Consider the following 27,002-nt stretch of genomic DNA (forward strand, 5'->3'; position numbering starts at 1 on the left):
ACATCTACAAACGAGGCGAGTGGCGAAGGCTCAGTCATCACTAGCACAGACCTCTCCTTCACTGGTTCAAGTCCTTCCTCTGATCCCTTCCAACAAATCAGATCAAATCTCTACTGTCTATCGACTGTCATGTCATCAATTGGTTATGAACTTTACATCATATTCTCTTTCTCATCTGGTGTCCCAATTATTGTTACCCCATGAAATGAAATAATAGTTTATCTCAACATATAAGACATATCAATCAATACAATAACTCTAATCTCCTTCAAATTATTTAGTAACTATACATGTTAGTAATCATAATTCTCTAATCTCTTATTTAAATATAATCTATTGTGCTATATGAACGATTTTCTCAATTGTCCAATAGAAAAGATCCAAATATCAAGAGAACCCAGCCTAACAATAAATCCTAATTATAGGTTATGACTATGATATGATTGTCTTATTCTACAAGTAATTCAAGCCTCAATTGCTAGATCCATAGCACCACTGATCTCTTCATACAGTACTATAGCAGAAGCATGGTTAAAGTTACAAACTATCATCGTCAATTGTTCTCGCATTCGCATGCTAAGTCTTTTATCTACTCAGATAAAAATAATATAAAAGAGAAGTACTATTGTTGATGACTTAGCTTTAATAGGTCATCCTTTGAGTGATAAAGAAGTCATTGTCCATATTTTTAATAGCCTAGGAGGCGAATATAAGAAACTAACAATAATAGCTTGAGCACGAGAATCACCAATATCATTTGACGAATTATATGATAGGTTGATTGATTATAAAACATATCTAAAATGAGAAAAAAGGATGATAGGACCAACAATCACATCTTAATTCAATCAAAAATCCAAAAAAAAGATCAATCAAAGTGATATGAGCTTCAACAAAGGATTGAACAATATGCCTCTGTAATACATAGTCATCATCCTTTATCATACTATCAGCCCCACAACCATGGTGACAACTTTAATCTAGACAATTCAAAAAATAACTTCAACTATAACTATGAATAGTTTTGACATCCCAACACCAACAATGAACATAAAGTCATCTACCAGCTCTATGATAAAATTGGACACATAGTAAAAGTTTGTTGGTCGACTCAAGCTTACTACTACATCCAATTGGCCTCAAGTATGTTGGGAAACCCGGGAGAGTATTACATGCGTAGTGAAAAAATAAAATAGAAATCAATATCCCAAAAAATAGATTTATATCAAATCGTGTGCGACGATTGGAAGTGAAAAACTTCTCAAATTCGAAAACTACGTAAGACATGAGAAAATCTCACATAAGGGAACTCGTATATCCATGATCTGCAGATTCTAATCCATGGATGAAGGAGATATCGTGTTCTCATCTCTAGTAGTGATCCACATAATGGATAAAGTAATGACACACCTTCTCTCGTGATGCATTCTTTCCTCGCTTTCGTGCACCACTACCAACACGACAAGGGGGAAGGAGTAGGGGGAGGAGTTAAAGAGATGGTGGCTAAAGGGTCCAGCTTTATAACCCTTTTAGTCCCATATCCCTTTTTATAGAGAGGTCATATTGCTAACCCTAATGGATCCTGCCCCATTGGGTATTGGATCTCTATCCAATTTTCCTAGTATATTAGATACTAGATCTCTATTCAATTATCTATAACTTAATGAAAATTGAATCTTTATCCAATTATCTACTCGAAGCTTTTATTAAGTCTCACCCAATAGATCTAATAAAATAGGAGCTTATTGGATATCATATATCTAATCTTTTATTCATCGCGTCATTCATCATATGTGTGACCCTCTCGGCCCACTACTGAGCTGGTCATGAGTTACACTTGTCAGAACTCCTTCTAATTCAATGAATTATCATCTTGTGATAATTCACTCAATTCATCGACTTTGGATATACTAGGCCACTACGCCATAGTCCCCAAACGATACAGAGGGATCTAATCCATTGGACCTATTTGCCCTCAATTATCATGTATTTATAATCCCTCATCCATCTAATATCACAAAGACCATATATCGGGTATGGTGCTGTTAGGCCCATACTAAATCTACTCAAGTCTTGCTTTAATCGAAAGAGATTTACTTAGCAAGAACACACAAGATATTTCTCTCATAACACTGAGAGTAGATGATCCTCTATCGACACTTAATTGCTCTCGTAAGGTTGGCTATCACCCTCGATGACCGGTTGTGTTAGATTTAAAACCTTCAAACTTATAAGTTCGATATCAAAGAGTAGACTACTCATACAACATCCTTGGTATCTCAAGTTTAAGGGTCAGATGCACAACTAAGATCACGAAATCGCTACATCAGTATATCAACTAGCAATTCTCCTCTAGACCTGACTCTCTTTTCACTCTAGTTCAGCAGCACCTCACCCTCTCTACAACTAGTCTATCTACTTCTCCACTAACTCACACTGCAATGTTCGATGAAGCAACAATCTCATCACCACAAATGATATCTTTGTCCTCTCCTTGGCCTAGTGACATTGAAGTGTATCATTGTAATGTTCGATGAAGAAACACTCTCATCACCACAAATGATATCTTTGTCCTCTTCTTGGCCAAGTGACATTGAAGTGTATTAACCAGATTAGGTACGTGTCAATAACTCCACCAATTCTCATACTTCTAACATGACCCAATAATACCATCAAGCTTAAATATTACATGACAACATGCTCCAAAAATGAAATCTTCTCAATCCTTGAACTTCATGCTACCATAAGCTCTCCACATAAACTTATTGAACCCATAACCATCACCCAAGCCTAAAACTCTCCACATTGGCACAAAGCCATATGTGAAGAATATAAATGCCCTACTCCATAATACCACATGAACCCTTGTACTATTTCATTATATATAAAATATCATCAGGTGTAAATGGATCTTTTGAATTAAGTGAAACTTATATAGATCCATTATCATATATAAAATACGTCTAGTGGCCAAAATGTTTCACTAACGGTCAAGTATTGATTTCGTAGAAACATTTAGTTATATTGTAAAACTGATAATAATCCAACTCATCCTAAGTTTGGTTATCATTAAAGGTTAGTATATACACCAACTAGATATTAACAATACATTCTTATAGGGAACCTTAACTAAAAATGTTTTTATGTAGTAACTTCCTGGCTTTATCTATCCTCAATATCTAAGCCATATTGGTAAGCTACAAAAAACTATTTATGGACTTCGACAAGCTCCAAGAGCCTAGTATACCGAACTTAGCTTATTTTTGGCATCAGTTAGTTTTGTCAACTCTAAATCTGACACCTCTTTATTTCTATAACAATAAAAGAAAAGTACTATATATCTACTGGTTTATGTAGATAATATTATCATCACCGGTAATAATCCCATAAAGATAAAGTAATTCCTTAAGCAATTGATAAATTAATTTTTTATTAAGGATCTATGAACGTTGAGTTATTTTCTAATAGTAGAAGCAATATTCACATTTTTTGGACTTTTCCCATTAAAAAAAAAAGTACATTCAAGATTTATTATCAAAAGATGAATATACAGAATGTCAAAGAAGTTGTCACTCCACTCTCGACTACTGAATCACTCAAATTATATGATGACAACCCTACTACGGATCCCACATAGTACTAATAAGTATTTAGTTCTTTATAGTATTTATCTCTTACATGTTAAGACATCTCATTTGCAGTTAATAAATTATCATAATTTATACATCAACCCTTCATTATACATTAATCTGTACTAAATTGTATCCTACGATATCTCAAATGGACTTTTAATCATAGACTTCTTCTTCGTAAACACTCATCACTTCATCTTCATGCATTCACTCATGTTGATTGGGCAAGCAACATTGATGAAAAAATGTCTACGTCAGCCTACATTGTCTTTCTTGGAATAAATATAATCAGTTGGAGTTCCAAGAAATAGAATATAATTATAAGATCTACTGAAGTTGAATATCAAGTTATTACCATCATCATTGTAGAACTCAATTAGGTCACCAATCTATTACATGAATTTGGCATCACCTCTCAACCCACTTCTATAATATACTACAATAATGTCGATGCCACCTATTTATGGGTCTATTCGATGTTCCACTCACGTATGAAACACATTATCATCAATTTTTACTTTATTAAAGATCAAGTAGTTAAATATTAATAACATATTTATCACATTCATACTTCAAACCAACTAATAAACTTCCTTACAAAACCACTAGCAGGTAGAACATTTCAATTATATCATGTCAATAATGTCAACATTTCAATTATATCGTTTCAAGATTGACATTTTTGACGGAAGCACATTCTTACGAGGACATGATAAAAGATTATAATAGAATCATAACGTATGATAAAAAATCATGATAGAAGTAGACATAAAATGAATCTCCTCAATAAATAAAATCGCTCCTCTTCCTCACAAATTCTATAATTCTTCACACCACATATATAGCTATGGGTTCACATATACGTGCAGGTCTGTTGCACAAGCTACAAATGTATACAATTGGAGAATTGAAATTTCAGTAAAGTGCTAGATCGGATGCGGAAGGATAATTGAGTTAGATTAAAGAATATGAATCTTTAAATATCGGATTGGGATTAAATATTTTGGATTAATGATTTAAGTTAACCAAGTTAATTGATCATTATCTTGCCAGGAATGAACATATTGCCATCTAAATTAATTTGCTGCAAATCCTAGGGAGATGTTCTTTCAAAGGATCACCTACTCAGGAAAGAACAGCTAAAGCTCTCAAGTATACCAAAATCTTTGATCAAGACAATCCAGTTTATAAACCACGAACCTAACTTAAAGGAGACTAATAAATCAACTGGTTCAGTGGACTGGGTAGATCAAGATCAGTGGGTGCAAGAAAAAGAAAACTTGATTAGTGAGCACAGGTAAACAACAGATGGTACAGCCAGCAAGACATTAATATGGAAAGGAAAGGGCATCAAAACCTTGCAGTCTACACAACATGGACAACATTACCAGCACTTCCATAATTCTCAATTGTCCAGTAATCACTTTATTTGATGGAAGTATCAATAGAGAACAAAAACCTAGATTGAACGAAAACTTATCCGTAAAATGTCACAGCATAACAGAACTGTGTGATACTAGGAGTCTTTTCTTACAAGCCATACACACATTGTTAACTAATTCAGACAAAACAAACAAAATAGAAAACCCTAGAAAATCTTTGGATCCGAATGAATATATGCTGTATCAGAGACGAAAGGGACATCTGCATACTTGCCGCAGAGTGCACATCTCATACATTCCACCACCGTATACAACTGCACGAACGTAACAGCAAGCCAGAAATGCATCCCCAGCTCGCCACGGTAGAGAGTCTTCGGGAACCAAGTGCATGCAATTGCTATTGCCTGGTATGCGTTCTCCAGGAGCATAGCCATGATGATGTGAAAACGCAGGAAATGAGGCCATTCTTTTCTCCTCACTACAAAATAATAGGCAGAAAACATGAGAACCATCAGGATCCAGCTTGGCATTAATGCTATCGTATCGAGGAAGGGGTTCACTAGAAAGTCCCAATCCTGCAGGAGTGGGTGGAGATGGTATGCTGAGTCGGCATGCATCCACATCAAGTGAAGAGGCAGGAGATACGGAGTGCAGGCTAGGGTCCTCCACCACCATTTGGGCTTACTGGTCATCGGAGGGTAAGTGAAGTAACTCTTTGATGCTCCAGAGATTACTGGGCTTCTGCACCTCACCTTATTACTTCTGGCCAACAAAGGCATCCTAAGTGCATTACCATGATGTTCCCAGCATAGGAAGGAGCTAGATGACCGAGATAATTGCAGAGAACCTGTTACCATTTCGACAGAACAAAATGAATAAACTGAAAAATACCATTAAAAATTCAATGGAAGTGATTTCTGTCAATCCACTACAAATTCTATCTATTCTGTGGTTTATTTCGAGAGGCACTTCACTGATCAGTTTTAATACTTAAGCTAGGCAAAAATAGCTTGTTAGTTCAATCCATAAGGTTCAATTTGTGGACACTCCAAAACCATTTTTGAACCTTTAATCAGGAATGAGATCCCTGAAACACTACCCCTAGGCAAAAATGCTGCCTGAATTTGGAAGTCTTAGCTTGGACAGACCTTTGGTAATCCCAGAATGTATAGCCAAACAAAAGGCACAAATGTTGGTTCAGTTAAAAATCTGCCAGGAAAATTAAAGAAGACTGTGCTGCTGGTAATCCCCAACCTTGAGGGTTTTCCAATAATCAAAAGCCTTAGTCAGCTTGAACCATTCCTCGATCACTTTTGCCATAAATGAAGGTCACTCGATATATGAAAAACTGTGTTGACAACCTAGTGGTGATATTATTATTCCTAACTCTAGCAAAGCAAACAGCATAACAACATTTGGAGTACTGGCATATTGACATATATAAAACTAAAATTAAATGTAGAACCAGCAACAAGAGGGAATTACCATAAAAAGTCCGGAAAATATTTAAAATTAATTGTGGTATATATCAAAATAAAAATAAAAATAAAAAACTTCTGCAGCTTCATTTGGAACCCAAGAACTTACTAAAAATCGTCCACTTCTAGTACTTAATGGTTAACAGAATAAAGTATGATCTTTTGATCCTAAGCCAAGCTAACTTTAAAGTCTGTTTAAAATTTGCACATATTCTTTGAAAAAAAAAACTTTCTAGTATATGCCAGTCAAATTCATAAAAGTTTCGTGTAAGCAAAAAGAAATATCTAAATATAACAAGAATATTAACATACCGCTAAAAGGAAGAACATTCCTTCCTTCATCAGCTATAGAAAGGCTTCTAAATTTAGGAGATGTTGCAGAAACACAAAGAGGGGCATATCTGAGAGAAGAACAATGCTTCAAATAGCAAGGTCTGAATTTTATGTCTAGGCACCGAGAAGCAGTGATTCCGTTTAGAATCATATTGTTCCAGGAACCTACAAAGAAATAGGTTAAAGAAAACTATAAAAATAAATTAGAGTTCTGGACAGAATTGCACTTGTTGTACTGATATGAAACAAGAGATCTACTTATTCCTAATCAACTCATGACACCAGGTGATTTGCAACACAACATATACAGGACTGACATCATACTTTTAGTTCAAATTAAGATGTCATAATCATATTGATTTTGCATTAGGTGAAGGTATATCTGTATTTTGCTACACAAGTACATAGCATATACAGATTTCACATTAGCTGTATATGTATATGATTTTGCATTAGGTGAAGATATATCTGTATTTTGCTACACAGCATACACAGATTTTACATTAGCTGTATATGTACATATACATATACAGACATATCTGGTTGTAAATCGATAAAACATGAACTCATGACAATGTTAGGCATCATCAAGAATAAAAAGATCATAAGACCACAATTTAGAAATTTGAACAGGAACTTTGCATCAATATAGTTCCACTTGTGCTTTTATTTTGATATGTATTAGATTGCTTATATTTTTGACAGAATCATTGACAGCTAAAAAGCTTTTTAACCAAAAAAAATAAACTGAAACGTGTTGCCCTTTAGAGTTGCCTGAATTGTCAAAGTGCAATTGAAATCCCCAGGCACAAGTCAAACAGAACCATCAAATTTAAAAGAATAATCCTATCATGAACAATTGCACTTGAGATGTTGATTTTAGCAAAAATCTTTTCTAGAAGGAAAAGAGAAGCTAAAAGGTGTAAAGCTAGAGGGTTGAATTTACTAGGATCATGGATAAGTTAAGGACATTACAATCCATGAGAACACCACATGATGCCCCAGAAACAAGGATGAGTTTTTGCCACCTCTTAACCAAAAACATATTACATATCATGTAAGATAATTCTAGGATACATGATCTTACAATCATGTCATTTTCAGTGACCAATACTACAAAATCATAATAACTTAGCAAGGAATCATTGGAAAATAACATTCATGATAAGAATTTGAAAAAAAATATTAGAAAAGACAAAAAAGCACATCCAATGATCAACATTTAGTAAAAGAATAAAACAGATATAGTCATATATAAACAAAAACACTTGGTAAACACCAAACTCATGATTCTACATGGAGATCATGAGTCAATATCCAATTAGTCCTTCCTCACCATGGGACATAGTTGTTCCCAGTGACCATAAGTTGATAACCAATGGCTCGCACTTATGCCCAATGACCATAGTCTAACTAGAAAGACATTTTAAAGTGAGAGAAGAATAGATCTAACATATAAATAAACACTAATCACATCTCAATATCTATATCTATAACATATTGATCTAATATACTAATTAATCAACAAGTACTGATTTTTTGCCAGTTTCATATGCGTTGTTGTCATTTTGTACGCATTGTCTGATCCACTTCTCAATGGTCAGTGTAATTCTTTGATATAAACATGACAGATGTAGAGCAATAAGACATGGTAACACAAAAAAATCAATTAGTCGTCAGATATCATAACAATGAAGAGAACTCAGCGTATTCAGTAATAGTTATTCAAATCATAAAAAGAGAACACAAACAACACGCACACCAAAGAAAATCTAGTGCCTCATTTGAATACATACAATAGACAGTCATGGATATATGACATCAATTGGTTCCATTATAGAAAAATAGAACCCTCCAATTCTCAATCCGAACCGTCGATTGGAATGAGAACATCTGATCCAAAATTCTCCTTCACACTGGAGCGGACCAACCATAATCGGATCGGTTGGAAAATTAGAAAGGATCCGAAAACTATTAGCAAGCGGATCCAATAAAATCCGACCCGAGTCCGCTATTCTTTTCTTTCCTCCCAAGCAACCCATCCCCGACCGACCTACGCCACCACCATGTACCACCCCGGCACCCGACCTCCTCCCTGACCGTCGACCGCGCTCGCGGCCAGCTTCCGCCGGCGACCAACTAGAGGATGCGTCCCTTCTCTACCTTTTTACTCCGTTATTTTTTGGTTTATTCTTTTCTGCACCAAAGCCGAACAAAAAGACGCTAACAGCGGTTGAGATGGCCGAAACGCCACCTACATACCTTTGGGCGAGGTCGTCTTCTCCGGCTAACACGCAGTCGCTTCCTCCGTCGATGTTGAAGCGTCCTCCCAAAGGCTCCTCCACCCACAGGGCTTCGATTTCATGGGAACCGCGCTATCGATGGATAGTGGAACGGCCACGGCGAAGGTTGGACGGCACGGATATTTATAGAAGCTGAGTTGCGCTCAATTTCCCCGAGTCGGTATGCCCGCCCTGCGACGTCTGGAAGGCTCGTATTCGTCTTTACGGAGTCATCGAATCGGGCATCGCACTTTGGGCCTGATTAGTTTCGCTTCAGCCCATAGGTCATTGAATCCAATACCCTTCAGTTACTGCAGATTGGGGTCTAATTAGTTTCGCTTCAGCCTATGGGCCATTCTAAGCGAACATTAAATCCAAGACCCTTTTCTGCTGTTGCTACTAAAAACCGATGCTTTGCATGTACTTTTCTAATCCTATGCAAGATATGTATGTATGCGCTCAGATTGCCATCCATAGTTGAAATCTGCACTCGATACTTTCTGAACCGGATAATGATTTCATAGATTCTCCTTTCTTCAGTATCCTCAAAACCTTGGTTGCGAGGGTTCAAAAGAGAAATAAAGGAATCATGTCTCTAACAATGGCGCTAATCGAGAATGGGTCGATCACAGAAGTGGATAAGAACTCTCCAGTTCAATTAGGATACAAGAGTTGCCTTTTGTGGCCCGCGTTCGGGTCGGATCAGATCCCATCTCGAATCGGGTCAGATTCGATCCATCACCATGGCTTCAAGTAGAGGAGGCGTGAGTGAGGATGAGATCGAGCATCGGGTCTCATTGGCATCAAACAGAGGCCCTGTGCACGCGCATCTCACAGTTTCTCTACCCATCGCATAGTTATATTGATTCTGAAGCTCCTCGCCACACGCGGCGATCAGCCATTCTTCTGGCGGTGGCGCAAAGAGAATTTATTATGATGGATAGAATTCATGAACTTTCTAAAAGAGAGAAAGACCGTAGAGAATTCATGTGTAACGTGCGCAAGAAGAACGTAAAGATCTCAGCATCATCAGAAAGGCTCCGTTCTTCATGTGCACTTACACTTGCACCGATCGACAAAATGTCAAGAAAGGGGTAGGTGTGATCCATCTAACGGGGCATACAACATCCATAAACCTTGTTGTTGATGATCTGAGATCAAGGGACAACATCCTGGGCTTTCAATGAACTTAGTATGCTTGCTGTGCATCAATTCTGTCCTGTTATTTATTATGAGAAATCAGTCAAATTATGACGTAAATTTACGGCCAATAAAATCATTATTTTACACAGAACACAACCGGTTGTCGCTGAGCACAATGACCATCCCGAATAGTGTTTAGATATCCTTGAAGCGAGAGTTGTCACTGTCGAGGGACGTGAAAGATTCACAGTTGTGGATGGCGATGGATGCTTTCGTGAAGAAGCGTGTGCACCTAACGGGAATTCTCCTAACATGGTCGGTCGATCCTCGGTACGGTGGTCTTCAACTCCGTCCATCTTGTTTATGTCGTACTCGATGAGTGCAAATATAATCTCGAATCACTCCTGCAATAAGAACCATGGGATTGACAAGTGATGACAAGTCACTGACTTCGTTTCCATGGACGTGTACTTGCCAGCCAGATCGACCAACTATGTAAATATTGCGACATTTGCGGACGGCTTCCTGGATGGTAAAATGTCGATTTCTTTTAGATATGAAGCAGCCTACTTGATCCCCTTAAATCAATTTAGAATACATCATGAATCGGATTTGGAATATATATATATATATATGAGTGATGTGACGGGCTTGTTGGATGAGAATGAGGACTATAATAATGTACATGTGGTGGCAGGCTGCTATTCTTAGAAAAGGTCGCAACACCTGCCGCCCCACCTTCCCCACTCCGTAGATAACGGTCCAATTTTTGACCGTTGGAGTCGCACTGCCCTCCGCATTTCAGTGCTTATTAAATATATTTATCCTCTTTCATTTATGAAAAGAAATCCAATCCAACGAATCCCAACATCCTCCTAGTGTCAATCAAATGCAATACTTTGATCAGCAAATCCTGGTCGTCCACTACCTGTAATATCACACCCTCGAGATTTGCCGTTTGGAGTTGTTTTATTTGTCCTTTTGGGGGCAGGCTCGGCGACAAGGACGACCCCTCATCCGACGGCCCGTGTTCCATCATCGCCGTCCATCACTACCCATCACGCTCATACGACCTCTTGATCTTTTTAAAAGTGAAACCCCAGCTCCTCCTGTTTGCTCTATTTCCCTTTGAAGCTTCGACGCGAGAGAGAGAGAGAGAGAGAGAGAGAGAGAGGGAGACGGCTGCAATCGCTTACCAGCAGGGATGGGTTCCCGGAGCAGGAATGGCGGTGGTGGCGCGTGGGTCTCGATGGCACTTAAGGTGGCGATCGCCTCAGCCGGAGTGGTGACGGCGGCCATGGCGATCCGCCTGGCAGGCCCGCCTGTCGTCTGGTTCCTGGCCGCCGAGGTCCCCCGGGCATACGATTCTGCTCTCGCCTGGCTCCGACCGCCCTACCTCTACCTTGTCATCAACGGCATCATCATCTCCATCGCCGCCTCTTCCCGCTTCCAGAAGCAGCCCTCGACGTCCACCGCGGACCTCGCGCCGCTGCCGCACCTCGCGACGATGGACCCCGTGGCGGTTGTTCAGGACCCGGTGGAGTACGATGCGAAGCTCGCGGACGATGCGCCTGCCGCGGAGGTCTACGGCAGGGCGAAGGCGGAAGCCGAGGACGAAGAGGTGGAGGAGGAATTCGTGATATCGAGGTCCAGCTGGTCACCGAAGCGGCGGAGTAGGGGACCTATGGAGGAGATTCCGACGGAGTATTCGGTCGCCGCGGCGGAGAAACCGCTGGTTTCCACCCGGTTCAGCCACCGGAAGGCCGTCAAGCCCAGCCCTGAAGGTAGTTACTCGCACCTCCCCTTCAGGATATTCGTACATTAGATTCAAATTTTTTTCACCGAAAAGTGGCGGTGAGCGAGTGAGCGGTGACGATATCCTATGGTTACGGAAAGATGATGAGGCTCAGAGAACAAAATGGTAATTTCAGGGAAGGCGCTCGGTGTGGCAAGGCGGCCGAGGCGGAACGAGACGCTGGAGACCACATGGCGGACCATCACGGAGGGCCGGGCCGTGCCGCTCGCACGCCACCTCAAGAAGTCCGATACGTGGGACACCCGCGGCAGCGGTGGCGAGGAGGAGGCGGCGGCGAAGGCGGCGGTGATGCGAAAGTCGGAGACTTTCAACGAGAGGGGGGCGGCGGCGTCGCCCAAGAGCGGGGGATCGTCGGGCGGGAGGCTGAGGAGGGAGGCGTCTCTGGGGCAGGACGAGCTGAACCGGCGGGTGGAGGCGTTCATCAAGAAGTTTAATGAGGAGATGCGGCTGCAGCGGCAGGAGTCGATGAAGCATTACATGGAGATGATCAACCGCGACCGCCGTTAGAGGAGGAGCCCCCAATACCAAACTCCGTGGCCGCTTCTACTCCAATCCTAGTAGTCCTTTTAAACTTGGGGACGTATGAAACTGAGAGGATGTGTTTTGCTGTATGAAACTGAGAGGATGTGCTGTTGCATTTTACATTATAATGCAATAGCTGCTGCATTCATATTAGGTTTAGGATTCTAAACTTCATCACATGAATTTTGAAGGTTGATTAATCCTGTATTCACTACTTAAAAATATATGTTACAAATCTCAAGAAATCTCATGCGCATGCTTGCCATCTTTGTAATTATTGATCTTAAGATTAATGGTTTTCATCTTCTTTTTTACCACATTGAACCCAAGAGACTGAGAAAGAAAAAAGAAGAATTTCTGTTGATATGAGAGAATAACTAAGTAATCTTTCCACCAGTATCATCTTATAAATTAAGGTACGGAATGTATCATTTCATTTTAGAGCTTAGCATTAAGGTATAGAATTCGTATCTGAAAACTTCTGTTGCGTCAGAAAATTGAATCATTAGGTTTACAACTTATAGCAAGTTACTTTATTAAGTAAAGGACCAATAATAAAGTCAATATTATATATATATATATATATATATATATATAATATATATAATATATATATATATATAATATATATATATATATATATATATATATATATATATATAACATTACTACTAATAGCAAATTATCTTATGAAGTAAAGGACCAATAATAAAGTCCAAATAGGTTTTCAGCTGGTCGACTGGTCTTACTAACTAGTTAGAAGGCCCTTCTAATTTCCAACTTTGTAATCCTTGATCATCCATAAATTAGGTAACATCTATTGCCAATCGAAAAGATATCATAGAACTACCGGAAAGGCAACTAATGATCCTAAACCTATAAATTCAATTTATTCAGCGGTCCTTTCATGTTTAGTTTGTGACTGCAGGTATATCAGTAAAAAAAAAAATTGCCATTAGACCTACTCTGTCATACATGATTATTTTTGGTGATCAAGATGGCTAATGTAAATTTAACTGTTTGATTCACTACTCTTCTCATAAGCAAAGACAAAGTTCAGGAATCTTCTGAAATATTCTACAGCATCATTAATAAGCTGTCAATAAAAAAATCTATAACAACAATGAGAAAAATATGAAGCACAAGTCATAATAGCATTGGCAAAAGGAAATAGAAGTTAGCAGCCTAAAGTAATACCATTAATATTCTGCAGTCGAATAAGATAAATCATAAGGCTTACATGACAAAATCTACATAGTTTTCATCTTGCCGTAGAACAATGCCTTGGTACAATCATGTAGCGGTGAGGGTAGTACGTTGAAGTAGGTTGCAAACGAAAGAGAAGCACAGCTGAATGCTACATAAATCTTGAACCAAATAGATGAGAAAAGCGTCAAGTACATGAAAGTGCCAGTTAGAACCATTACCAAGGAGCATTTTGCTAGGCAGGCCAATGTAGAAAGATCTCCTTCGGTTCCTGGATTAGGAAAATATCCAAGAGTGGTAAAATCAGCTAGGAGTTCATCCTTGACCCTGAACCTCGCTATCAGCCACTTAGCTGCCTCATTTTCAGATGTTGGGATCTCACAGAGAAGAATCCGTTGGGCATGAATATGGACTTCAGAAGGATCCACACCAAAGATATTATCAATAAGAGTTGGGCAGCGATGCTTGTAGCCAATAGTGACATCATAAACTGCATAAAATCAACAAGAAATATCATGAACATATGAACAAAGGAAGGACCACAGAAGCAGAAGACAGTATCTACAACACAGCTGAACAGGAGTACTTGTAGCCAAGGTAACATTGCAAATTGTACAAAATCTACATGTAATGAATGAATAAACACAGGAAGAATCAGATGCAGTTGAAAGCAAGATTGTGACATGTTGGTTGCCACTATAAAGTTGCAAATACTTCTTTTTTTCTGTGATTTTCTGTGATCGAAAGGTAAAAGGCCCACAAGAGTTCATTAACAGTAACAAAATTCCAGCTCAAGAATAATTAGAGGAAAACAAGTATAAATAAATAAAGTAGAACTCAACCTCCAGTACAAAAAATGGTAGGGACAACAAAGTTTGATCGACATAAGAATGTCTTCTCGAAGAACAGTTTGATAAGGAGACTTACATCATAAGAAAGGGGTGAAACATCCATGCTTGAAACTGAGATTCATAGTGACCTTTCCACGTTGCATTTTGTAGCATTTCCATAATTCATGGCAACTTTAAGTAATTCAGGTAAATGATTGCTTGGAACAACTAAAAAGGGTGATTTACATAAGTTAGTTTACTTAAGGAGCTGACTGTAATTCATCTTAATTCGATAAAATAAAATTGAAATTTAGTTGATAGATAATCTTGGAAATGACTTCCCTCATTTTCCTATGTTACAAATCAAATATATATGAGTTGGTGCTGCCTCTGTGTTGCTGAATTGTCAGGATTTTAGCAACATTCTATACTCAATAAACTATAGAAGTTATACTTTTGAGGACATAATCGAATAAATTAAATGCCTCCAGCGTAACATAGTAAATAAAGAAAGACTGATAATAGAAATACAAAGGCAACCTACCTGAATCGAAGGTCTTTTTTAAAGCTCAGGATAGATACGTAAAGACAACCTACCTGCATCCAAGGAGTTTCTTAAAACTTCCAAACATGCAAAGAACCCCTTTGTTTTCGGAATAAGCAGATTTCTGAGAATCGGCAAACCATTTTCAGCTGCAAACTGTTGACTTTTGATGCACTTCTTCTCACTGGGACACCAACGGAGGCATTATTATTACCAGCTTTAAAGCCCTTTTCATGTTCAATACTAGAACAAATGTAGTAAAAAACCGGTAGCAAGATCTTTTTCACAGTGACTAATTGCAGTTAAAATACCACACAAGGTAAATCAATTATAAAAATGTCTGGTATGTACCAAGACAAGTGATACTTCTAAGAGCAAGAAAATATTGATGCTTCACACATTTCCAAAATCTAAAAGGATATTAGGTGAAAGATAAACGAATGTTACTTGAAGTCGGTTCCCTCGGGAAAAATAACAAGCCAAAGAGGATCTTGAGGATCTTCAAAACTTGAAAGCTTCTTACGCATAATTGATTCATCAATTTCCCATTTTCTCTCCACTGCAATGAACTCCAAAATCTGAAATGCCCAACCAAATATCGGTAATTTCATCAAGCTGCCCTTGAGGATATATTTCAAATATCCCAAGCGACCCTTCCTCCATGCAAGATCCCATATGTACATCCAGTCAACTTCAGTTCTGTGGTTAGCAAAAAGCAGAACTCGCTCTCTCATGGGCAAAGTTTCACCAGAAAAAATCACCTTGGTCTTGTTGATTTTCTCAAACAGAAAGGGCCACAGGGATAACCATGTAGCAAAGAAAAGAGAAGTTGCTTTCCTGCTGTAATGAACGCTGAAGAGCCGCAGCAAGATAGTGGTCACAGGGGCGCAATAAACAACCATCATAAAAGCAGTCAAGAGAAGTATTACTAAACACAATACACCTCTAAATGCCCTCAATGGAGTCAGCGGGTGATGTCTCGGGGGGTTCCCCAAAATGAAAGGCCCACAAGACTCCATCTGTTTCTGGTTTCAGTTCAAAGATTCACCATTCACATCCCATATCTTATTGACAGATCTCCTGCTTACTCAGTGTAACATGCATAGACTCAATTGTCCTCAAATTACAGAGGCCACCATAAGATTGTTCAGCAACTGCTGATACTCCACAATAAGATGCATGTGTTTCATGACTGATATCACAATTATATCAGTGTAATATTATGTAGACTAAACCAAACTGGAATAAGCAATCTGCACAAGTCCAGATAAAAGAGATATGAGTACACCAGTTCTTCCATGGACATCAAAATTGTAATATAACAAGCTTCTTCAGCCATAAGTATAAAAAATAGTGACTAAATTCCCTTACTCTACAGTTGGTAATCTTGTAAAACAATTTAAATGACCATTCAACAGTTTCAAAGGTATGATCCACAATATTCATGCAAAAGTTTATGCAAGATAACTAGGTCAAACACACAAGAAGACATGTCAGATACCCACATTCTAATCTCAAATTCCTGAGATCATTATTAGTTTGCATGCACATTTTTTTCCAAAACTTAGATGCAGATACAACTGAAGAAAAAGCTGGACAACTCTTTATAATCTGGGTATTGAGGAGGAGTTGCCTCTTAGTTGATTTTTTTAAAAAAATTAAAATTCAGTACATTTTACACCAGTGCAAGACCATCAGGAATCATGGAAAAGAAAATCCACAAACAATTAAGGAATAAAAAAACTGTTAAAAGTATCAACCAGTTGTTAATTCAGTTAGTGTTCAAGTATCATGGGAGCCTTACAAAAGGAGGATTTGTGCTATGATCTTAACCTCATGCACATGAATCAGATGCAAAAGTTTTAACAAAGGGCTGGAAAGTTGTTGGCACAGTAACCACCCTCGTTATATTCATACCTTCTGCAAACAAAGTAGGTAACCTTGTGACCAGTAAGACAGTAGGAACTCAACCTGGGCATGCAGCTTTCAGCAACGACTGTAGAAGGATCCTGTCGGATATAAATGCAAGCCCATGCTTTGTTTGACAGAGAACATGCAAAATGGTAGCCTCACAAAAGCAATGAAAATTTTTGAGGTGCGCATTTGCTGGCCAGCAAGCCTGTAGTCTTGACTCTTGACATTGATCTCCAAATCCCATTTCAAACCAACTTATCTTCTGATCTGCTATGAGTCTCTATAATAATACTTTTAATACTGGTGGTGTCATGATCAAACATGTAAAGTGGTCATGTAAAATTCCAGAAATATATTTGATGATTACTAGCAATTGTTTTTGGGTTTTAGATTCCGGACATCCCGTTACTAATTTTTGCATTTTGTTTCACCAACAAAATTCCTGGGTATCCATTCAGAAACATTTTACCGTTCAATCATATATTGCTTTCCCTAAGGTACTAGCTTGCTCACAGCGAAGCTTACCATGATCAAGAACTACGTATATCGCATCCATCAACTGAGTGGAAGGCGACGTGATGGCTCACCAGGCAAAACCTAGGGTAAATATGACTTCACAACAGTGTCCTATATTGAACATCGCTCATCAAATCCTAACTTATATTGATGTATCACTCACAAGGTAGTTCCTTTAGTACCCTTACTCCCATTTCCCACCCCCCATTGACAACAGAAAGATCCACTTACTATAATCTCCACATGATTTAACAATTCTGATTCCTTTGACGGAGTAGATTGCCATCTCACATGGAAGTCCCAGTGTCGAAGGCAAAATGATCCAATGAATGAAAGAATAAAACAAACAAAAACCAGTGATCAGCGCACAGAGCGAGTGAGAGAAAGAAACCTGGCTAGGAAAACCGGAGGGGAGGGACGTAATAGGATCTGGTGGAAGGCAGGCCAGGGGAATGGGGAAGAGAAGAGAACGAATGGGGTTAAAATAGGGGAGATCGGGTAACAGGATTGCAGGGTGGCAGCAATTAGTAATTAGTGGAGCGGTAAAAGAAGCGAGAGTTAGGGCGAGCCGAAGAAGAGCATTCCGGAGTGCTTTTGGACGACTAGCGCCACGACAATTGGAGGGGTATAAGGTGACGTGGCGAGTGTGGGGAGAGTCCGTGTAGGCTTGATCGGTAGGTCGTCACTCAATTCGTAGTTTTTAAAAGGTACTGTGTGGGGACCATCCGGAACGGAAGGTTTCCCCTCCGGGTAACAGAACGCACGAAAGCGACGTGAAACGCTTTCACGTCATCTTTTGTGTGTTTACTTTTTACTTTTTCGGAGTACTAACGTATTAATTAAAAAATGGTAAAAAGTACATTTACACGTCATCTTCCCTTCTAAATTAACTGCTCTATGTATTTGTTTTTAATTTCGAACTACATATATTTTTCTTATCCTTAATCTTGAATATTTTTATATTTTGTATATTGATTTTATGAATGAATTTACTAATATTAAAATTTGTAAGGGAAATAAACTGTGATAAGTAGGCGAAAAGACACATCACATGAGTAAGGCTGCCGCTTTCGTTCGTACGGTTTCATTTCCCGATCCAATTTTGCCACATACACCGCCCATCCCTCCCATCCATATCAGCCGTTGAATTGTCGGTGGGCCGCACCTGCTCGAGGTGGGTCCTCTCTGTCCATCTCACCTTACACAATGCACGGTTGAGATTTGAGATCGGAGGGTAAGTACACAAATCCGATTATATCAAGACCGTTAGCTACTTCACGAGCAGACTTAAGACGCAACCGAAGGACGTGGACAGGAGTGGCGTGCCTCTAGATGTGCGTCACATTTTCGAGTTGTAACTTAAGTTGTGTGAAATTCCGGAAACAAAAAATGTTTCATGCTTTTATTATACGACGTTGTTTTACGTATTTGTAGAAGGTAGCAATCTCATATCTCTCTACGTGTCAACTGGTCAGAATTAAGTTGCAACATTTGAAACATTTACTTTGGAAGGTTTCATCGGAAGTACTATGAGACGTAGCATCAGGATACTCTTTTAAGAAATTAATAAAAGGAGTTTACTATTAAAACTTTATTTTTACTATAAAAATTGATAATTTTCTTTACTATTCATAATCTCTTAAAAAATTAATAAATTAATATTATATTATTTATAATCCTTTTAATTTTGATTTTATTTTATTTTTCTTTCTTTACATCATCTACAATCGTCGTCTAAGCATTTTGTCACTATCTGTTAGTCATAGATGCTAAGATAACATATGTCACGCTACACAATCTCTTTGCTTATTATTATTATTAATTTTTTTATTTTATATTACATATAACATTTACTATGATGTCCATGATTATTATTAATATTTTCTCACGATAATGAGATCGATTCATCTTTAAACACAGACCTTAAATAATCCCAGTTATATGTTACTCGAGAGAGATATTGAGATAATCGGATAGACTAGTGTGTTATATACTCGTCCATATGATGGAGGCGACTAATCTCATAACTACTCGTATAGAGATATAAGGGATATAGTGCAAGTGCTCAGTGGAAAATGAGTTCACTAATTGATCCGCTCACGAAATACTGGATGATTAATAATACCTCATTGTCAGACAGTAGTTTTGTGGTCTCAATTATATGTTTGGTCCTTAAACTTGAGACATCAAGGATGTCCTGTATGAGTACTCTACTCTTTGATACCATATTTATAGACTTGGAAGTTTTAGATCTAGCACAATCGGTCATCGGGAGTGGTAGTCAATCTTACGAGGACAAATGAGTGTTAAAAGATGATCATCTACTCTTAGTGTCATGAGAGGAATATCTTATACGTTCTCGCTTAGGTAAATCCCTAGCTAGGGTCATTGGGGTTGAGAAAGGAGTTCTCTAAGAGAATCCGATTCGAGCGAGACTCAAATAGATTTCGTATAGGTTTGACAATACCATGCCTGATATACAGTCTTTGGGATATTAGATAGATAAGAGATTATAGATATACAGTAACTGATGGTAAACAAGTCCAATGGATTGAATCTTATTGTATCGTTTGGGAACTATGGTGTAGTGACATAGTACGTCCGTAGTCGATAAGCTGAGTGAATTATTATTGAGATAATAATTCATTGAGTCAGAAGGAGTTTTGACAGGTACAACTCACAGCCAACTCAGTATTAGGCCTAGAGGGTCACACACATATGGTAAATATTACGATGAGTAAAGGTACAAATATGAGATATCTATGAAACCCATGTTTTATTAGATATCTAACAAGCCCCTATATTATTAGTTCCTATGGATGAGATCTAATAAGAGTTACTAAGAGATTAATGAATAGAGATCTACTAATCTAAGAGGCTTGGGTAATTGAATAAAGATCCAATACCCAATATGACAGAATCCATTATGGTTAAGTTAGCACGCACCTCTATAAATAGGAAGGGACCATAATGCTAATAGGCTAGAGATCTCTATGGCCGCCCCTCCTACTCCTCTCCTCCTCGGCCGACAACCCTTATTTCGGGCATGTGGATAAGAAGAAGGGTCGACCTCTTCTTGAAGATAATGTAATCTTGTGGTGCGTATGGAGAGGAAGATCGTGCTGCGATTTAAGGAGCGTCGTTGCTGCATCCACTGTGTGGATCACCACTAGAGAGGAGGACATGTGACCTCATTTATTCTCTCCTATAGATTTGGGATCCTTTAAGGATATATAATCTCCCTAAGTAACACATCTCATATGATACATGTAAATTTTTTGATTTTACAGTTTTTTATGCACCAATCGTTGTATGATGATAAGATATTTTTCTTTAGGAATCTAGTTTTTTATTTTCTATTCTTCCCCTATGTATGTGATGCTCTAATCAGATTTTTCAATAGTAGTATCAGAGCCAGGTTGGTTCGTGCAATAATTATTTTTGAATTAAGTGTGTTGATCACGTAGAATAATTTTATGCATTATTGTTGTGAATTTTGTCATAGTTTTCATATTTGGACAACACCTTTTCTCGCTATTGAGAGGTGCTATAGAGAGGCATTTTGACATTAAAATTATTGATGCAAAAGAGGGAGAAAGTGATAGTAACTATTGTTGCCCTATGGATTGACCAAAGATTGCTTGTAGCCTTGGCCAAGAGCCTTAGAAGAGGCTCTCGGCCTGGCCACCTATAGTAGATTGAGAGCAGCCATGCTGTTCTTGGCCAAACAATAACACCCCATACGACCAAGGAGTCATGGTCGCTAGGGTTTCCTGATTGTAGGAGGTGACCCTATGACCAGGGATTCCTATCCGTAAGGGGCAGCTTAGTGACCCGGATTTCCTGGCCGCCCATGGTAACTTGCGGCTAGGAGTCCTGGTCGCAAGGGACACCTTGGGGCCAAGCTTTCTTGGTCACCCAAGGTTGCCCTAGCCGTAGGCACCTCCCTAATGGGTAGAGTTTCCTAACAACATAAGGGGCTTCCTACCATATAAGGGGCACCCTATGGTAGGGTTCCCAAAAATATTATATATAATTAATTAATTAGTTTAATTATTATTATTATTATTATTATTATTATTATTATTATTATTATTATTATTATTATTATTATCTAGTAGTCCTATATGACGATGTGTACATATGATGTATGATATAGATAGATGATCATCAAACATGTGATGTGATGTATGTGATGTGATTATTATTATTATTGAGTCCTGCGAGCCTTTATTTTTTTTTTTTATTGGGCCTACGTGCCTGTGATTATATTATAATCACACGAGAAGATGCGACGGGAGCATGGAGGTAACAACGGAATCCACGAGATCGAAACGGATGATCATGACACATAGAGATGCGCCAAGATGCCGACAAAACTGATGCAGACAAGATTGACAATCACAGGGAATGGAGATACGTCAATGTACAAATAGATTGTGATGTGGGTGATTGGGCCTACTAGCTTAGACCTGATCACATTATGTTATGGTCCATGATTATCCGATGTGATTGCTCATATGTGATATATGATTGCTTATACATCTACTAGATACGTATATATATTTATATGTGATGAATATATATATATATATATATATATATATATATATATATATATATATATATATATATATATATATATATATATATATATATATATATATATATATATATATATTGTGTGCGTGTGACACGTTATATTAGGAGACCAAATCAAAAATCCCTTCTCACAATAATATTAAGTCAGTAAGTGTGAGACAATTAGATTGACTCACGTAGCCTTACATCGTTATAGGGAGAAATCAATTCCTAACGTAGATTGAGTTGGTCGAGTCCCTCGAGACTCACATATATTTTGATTCAAGATCTTGTCTACGATAAAGAGATGTCACAAGTGACCTAAGGACATAGTATGCTTAGTTGAGTCCCTCGAGGGCATAGCATCGAATTAGACTCATCTTATAATGATGGTGATGACTTAACCAAATATCATGGTTGATCGAGGCCATCATAGTTCAAAAGCCAAACAGGATGGGAATCACAATGAGTTGTGATTGACAAGAGTTGTCTACCTTTCCAGGCTTAATGGGATTAGTCGAGTCCCTCAAAGTTATACTAAAATGCTAATTACATCCTGATCCTCACTAGAGATCCGTCGGGGATCTCTGATTCACATACGAAATGAAGTTGTGTGTTTCGTGAGAAAATAATAGGAGCAGGTTAAGATAAAAGTTCATATCTTGATTGTTTATTTTTGTAAAATATATATATTATTTTTTGTTATTATATCTTTGTTTATCAGAAACATGTCGCTTGCAAATCTCTTACGTGACATACTTGATGTCAACTACCTCACTGGTCCAAACTATACGGATTGGCTCCGCAACTTGAGAATCATTCTCACAGTAGAGAAAATCGTATATGTCCTTGATACAATGATGCTCACGCCCGAGGAAGGGGCAAGTAATGATAAGATCACTCGCTACGTGAAGTATTTATACGACTCCACTCTTGCTCAGTGTCACATGTTGGGCTCCATGACTCTCGAGTTGTAGAGACAACATGAAAAGATGGATGTTAGATTCATTCTCCTATATCTCCGTAAATTATTTGAGGAACATAAAAGGACTCAGTGATATGAGATATCAAAGAGTCTCTTCCGTGCCAAGATAACTAAGGGGACATTGGTTCAGAACCATATCCTTAAGATGATTGAGTGGATAGAGAAGCTCACGGGTTTATGAATGATCCTAGAGGATAACTTCTGTGTGGATCTTGTGCTTCAGTCCCTACTAGATTCTTTTTCTCAATTCATTATGAATTTCAGTATGAACAAGCTTGAGGTGACTCTCCTTGCGCTCCTCAATATATTAAGGGAGGCTGAGAGTACAATCAAGAAAGAGAAGCCAGTTCTCTATTCTGGTGAGTCTAGAAAAAAAATGAATACAGAGAAGTTCCTTAAGAAGGGAAAGGGCAAATCGGGCAAAGTAAAGTTTGCTAAGAAGGATCCGACAAAAGACAAATGTCAGTACTTCCCCACTATGGTAAAGACGAGCACTGAAAGAGAAATTACAAAGAGTACATTACAGAGAAGGAAAAATAGAAGCTTGAAGAAGCTTCAGGTACATTCATGATCAGTCTCTATTTATCATATTTTTATGATAACACATAGGTATTGGATACTGATAGTATTTAGCACATCTATAATTCATTGTAAGTTCTGGTAAATCCTAGGAGATTGGCGAGAGGTGAGATAGATCTGAAGATGGGCAATGGAGCAAAAGTTGTTACAGTAACTATTGGCGAGGTCACCCTACATTTGCCTAATTGAGCTGCAATTGCATTGGATGCATGTTATTTCATTCCTTCTATTATCAAAAATATTATTTTCATTTTATGTTTGACAGTTAATGGATATAAATTAGTTTTTGGGAACAATAGTTATTCAATAATATTGGATGATAAGATCATCACTAGATGAATATTGCATAATGATTTATTTATGCTAGATATTGCTCCATATATCATGAATATATGTGTGTCTAAGAGAAAACAAGATGAGGTGAATAATGCATACCTATGATATTGTAGGCTATGTCATATACATGAAGGAAGAATCCAAAAGTTGCTCAAGGATGGATACATAGATCCATTCGACTATAAGTCATATATAACTTGCGAGCATTGCCTTCGTAGAAAATTGACCAATTCTCCATTTAATGGAACCGGAGAGAAAGCCACTGAGTTGTTGGAACTCACATATAGTGATGTATATAGTCCTATGTCAACTCAAGCCATAGGAGGTTACTCCTATTTTATCACTTTCACTGATGATTTCTCTAGGTATGGACACATGTACTTAATGAAGTATAAGTCCGAAGCCTTTGAAAAATTCATAAAATATAAGAATGAGGTAGAAAACTAGACTTGAAAGAGTCTCAAGACTCTTCAATCAGATCAAGAAGGTGAATACTTGAGTACAAAGTTCACTCAATTCCTCAAAAACAAAGGAATCCTATCACAATGTACCCCTCTTTATACACCTCAGCTCAATGATATATCGGAAAGGAGAAATCACATGCTGGTGTGGTCCATGATAAGTTTCGCTGACCTACCCATCTTATTATGGGGATATACCCTGGAGTCCATATCTTACCTTCTGAATAGAGTTTCAACTAAGTCGGTAGTATCTATACCATATGAAATATAGAAAGGGAAGAAACCCGATCTTAATGTTGTTAAGATTTGAGACTGCACTGCCCATGTTAGGAAGACACAACATCGACAAGTTGGAATCAAGGACGGAACAATACAAATTCATGGGATACCCCAAAAAAACTTGTATGTATTATTTCTATCATCTCGAGGACCAAAAGGTTTTTGTAGCCAAGAGAGTGATATTTCTTGAGAATGAACATATTATTGGTGGAAACAGTGGGAGTGTGATAGAGTTGAATAAGGTTGGAGGACCTAGCTCAAGCACCATTCCGTAACCCGAGTATGTTTATGTACCTAGCACACAAGTTCCAACTTTCCATAAGTCCGACATAGTATCTCATCCTCCAAAGAGATATGTGGGACATATCAAAGGAAAGAATGTCGAGGATAATGATCCTCAAACTTACGAAAAGGCTATTACGAGTATAGACTTCGGGAAGTGGTAATAAGCTATGAATTTTGAGATGGATTTTATGCATTCCAATATGGTTTGGAATCTAATTGAAGCACCTGAGGGTATCATACCCATTGGTTAAAAGTAGATCTTCAAGAAGAAGATTAAAGTAGATGGAAAGGTGAAGACCTATAAAGCAAGACTAGTGGCTACAGAGTATCCTCAAAGACAAGGAGTTGACTATAATGAAACATTCTCACCCGTAGTTATGTTGAACTTCATCTGAATTCTGTTAGCAATTGTAGCACACTATGACTATAAGATTTGACAAATGGACGTGAAAATCATATTCTTCAATAGCAACCTCGAGGAGGAAGCATATATGATACAACCTAAGGGATTCGTGTCTAAGGAGAGTCCAAATAAGGTGTGTAGATTACTTAGATCTTTATATGGACTAAAATAAACTTTCTAAAGTTAGAACATAACATATGATGAGACGATTAGATCTTATGATTTTGTTAAGAATGAAGATGAGCCTTGTGTATACAAAAAAGTAAGTGAGAGTGCTATCACCTTCGTGGTGCTATATATGGATGACATCTTGATCATTAGGAATGATGTACGAATACTTTTCATAGTAAATGCTTGGCTATCTAGATATTTCTCAATGAAGAACTTAAGGGAAATATCCTATGTCTTGGGGATTCGGATTTATAGAGATAGATTCAAAAGATACTTGGCTTTTCCTAGTCCAGATACATAGATATTATTGTAAAAAGGTTTGACATGAAAAATTCTAAGAGATGTCTCATATTGATGAGGCATGAAATCACTTTCTAAGAGTATATTCCCAAAGACTCCTAAAGAAAGGGCAAACATGGATAGGCTACCCTATGTCTTAGCGATAGGATCTATCATTTATGCTATATTATATACCAGGTCTGATATAACGCATGCTCTAAGTGTTACGAGCATATATCAAGCAGATCCAAGTTTGGAACATTGAAAGATAGTAAAGTGTATTTTTAAGTGCTTAAAAAAGACTAAGAATATTTTACTAGTATATGGAGGAAGTGGTCTCAGAGTGAGGGCTACACAGACTCGAGTTTCTAGTCTGATGTCGATAATAGTAGTATGCTGGAAGAATTCCAAGTAAGATACTATTGTTGACTCGACCACAAAGGCGGAGTACACTATTGCGCAGAAACAACAACAGACAGAGTTTGGATGAAGAAGTTCATCAGATATCTAGGAGTCGTGCTAGGTAGCGATGAGCCAATTTTTTTATATTACAATAATAATGAGGTGATTGCTCAAGTGAAGGAACCCAAGTCTCATTAGAAGTCCAAGCATATTCTAAGGAGGTTCCACCTGATTAAAGAGATCATAGCTTGTGGTGATGTAGTAGTGGAAAGAATTTCATTTGAAGATAACATCGTAGATCCATTAACAAAGTTATTGTCTTATATTATCTTTAAGCGTCACAAGGGACTAATGGTGATCAAGCACGTAAGTGATTAGCTTTAGGCCAAGTGGGAGATTGCTAATCATATGTGCCCTGCAAACCAATCACGTGAATGATGGCACATGTGACATGCTACACAATCTCTTTGTTTATTATTTTTATTATTATTGATATTTTCTTATTTTATGTTGTATGTTGCATATATTGTGATGTCCACGGATCTGTATAATGAGAATCAGATCGTGATGATATCACGATAATGAGATAAATTTATCTTTAAACACAGACCTTAAATAATCCTAGTCATAGGTTACTCTAGAG

The 27,002-nt window shown here is 37.9% G+C and overlaps 3 protein-coding genes across 4 annotated transcripts; 1 reads left to right on the forward strand and 2 right to left on the reverse strand.

Annotated features, from left to right (window-relative positions):
* Positions 1 to 5,031: 5,031 nt before the first annotated feature.
* Positions 5,032 to 9,318, reverse strand: LOC135580855 (protein TIC 20-I, chloroplastic-like). Of its 2 annotated transcripts, none has more exons than XM_065090023.1 (3): positions 9,088 to 9,318; positions 6,805 to 7,015; positions 5,032 to 5,861 (listed from the first exon to the last, which is right to left on the reverse strand). In XM_065090023.1, exons 2-3 carry the CDS (start codon positions 6,974 to 6,976, stop codon positions 5,221 to 5,223), a joined length of 813 nt encoding a protein of 270 aa, XP_064946095.1. In that variant the 5' UTR covers positions 6,977 to 7,015; positions 9,088 to 9,318; the 3' UTR covers positions 5,032 to 5,220. The 2 variants fall into 2 exon arrangements, with proteins under 2 accessions (XP_064946095.1, XP_064946091.1); XM_065090019.1 differs by having other exon boundaries at positions 6,805 to 6,990; positions 9,088 to 9,316.
* A 2,048-nt stretch (positions 9,319 to 11,366) lies between these two features.
* Positions 11,367 to 12,736, forward strand: LOC135612415 (uncharacterized). Its single transcript, XM_065108692.1, has 2 exons — positions 11,367 to 12,034; positions 12,182 to 12,736. Exons 1-2 carry the CDS (start codon positions 11,455 to 11,457, stop codon positions 12,571 to 12,573), a joined length of 972 nt encoding a protein of 323 aa, XP_064964764.1. The 5' UTR covers positions 11,367 to 11,454; the 3' UTR covers positions 12,574 to 12,736.
* A 1,029-nt stretch (positions 12,737 to 13,765) lies between these two features.
* LOC135597280 (probable 1-acyl-sn-glycerol-3-phosphate acyltransferase 4) lies at positions 13,766 to 18,154 on the reverse strand. The gene is made up of 4 exons (XM_065090032.1): positions 17,990 to 18,154; positions 15,616 to 16,421; positions 15,222 to 15,352; positions 13,766 to 14,284 (listed from the first exon to the last, which is right to left on the reverse strand). The coding sequence occupies exons 2-4, from the start codon at positions 16,185 to 16,187 to the stop codon at positions 13,839 to 13,841; spliced, it is 1,149 nt and encodes a 382-aa protein (XP_064946104.1). The 5' UTR covers positions 16,188 to 16,421; positions 17,990 to 18,154; the 3' UTR covers positions 13,766 to 13,838.
* Positions 18,155 to 27,002: the final 8,848 nt, after the last annotated feature.

This window comes from Musa acuminata, chromosome BXJ1-2 (assembly GCF_036884655.1).
Source record: "Musa acuminata AAA Group cultivar baxijiao chromosome BXJ1-2, Cavendish_Baxijiao_AAA, whole genome shotgun sequence".
Lineage (NCBI taxonomy): Eukaryota > Viridiplantae > Streptophyta > Magnoliopsida > Zingiberales > Musaceae > Musa > Musa acuminata.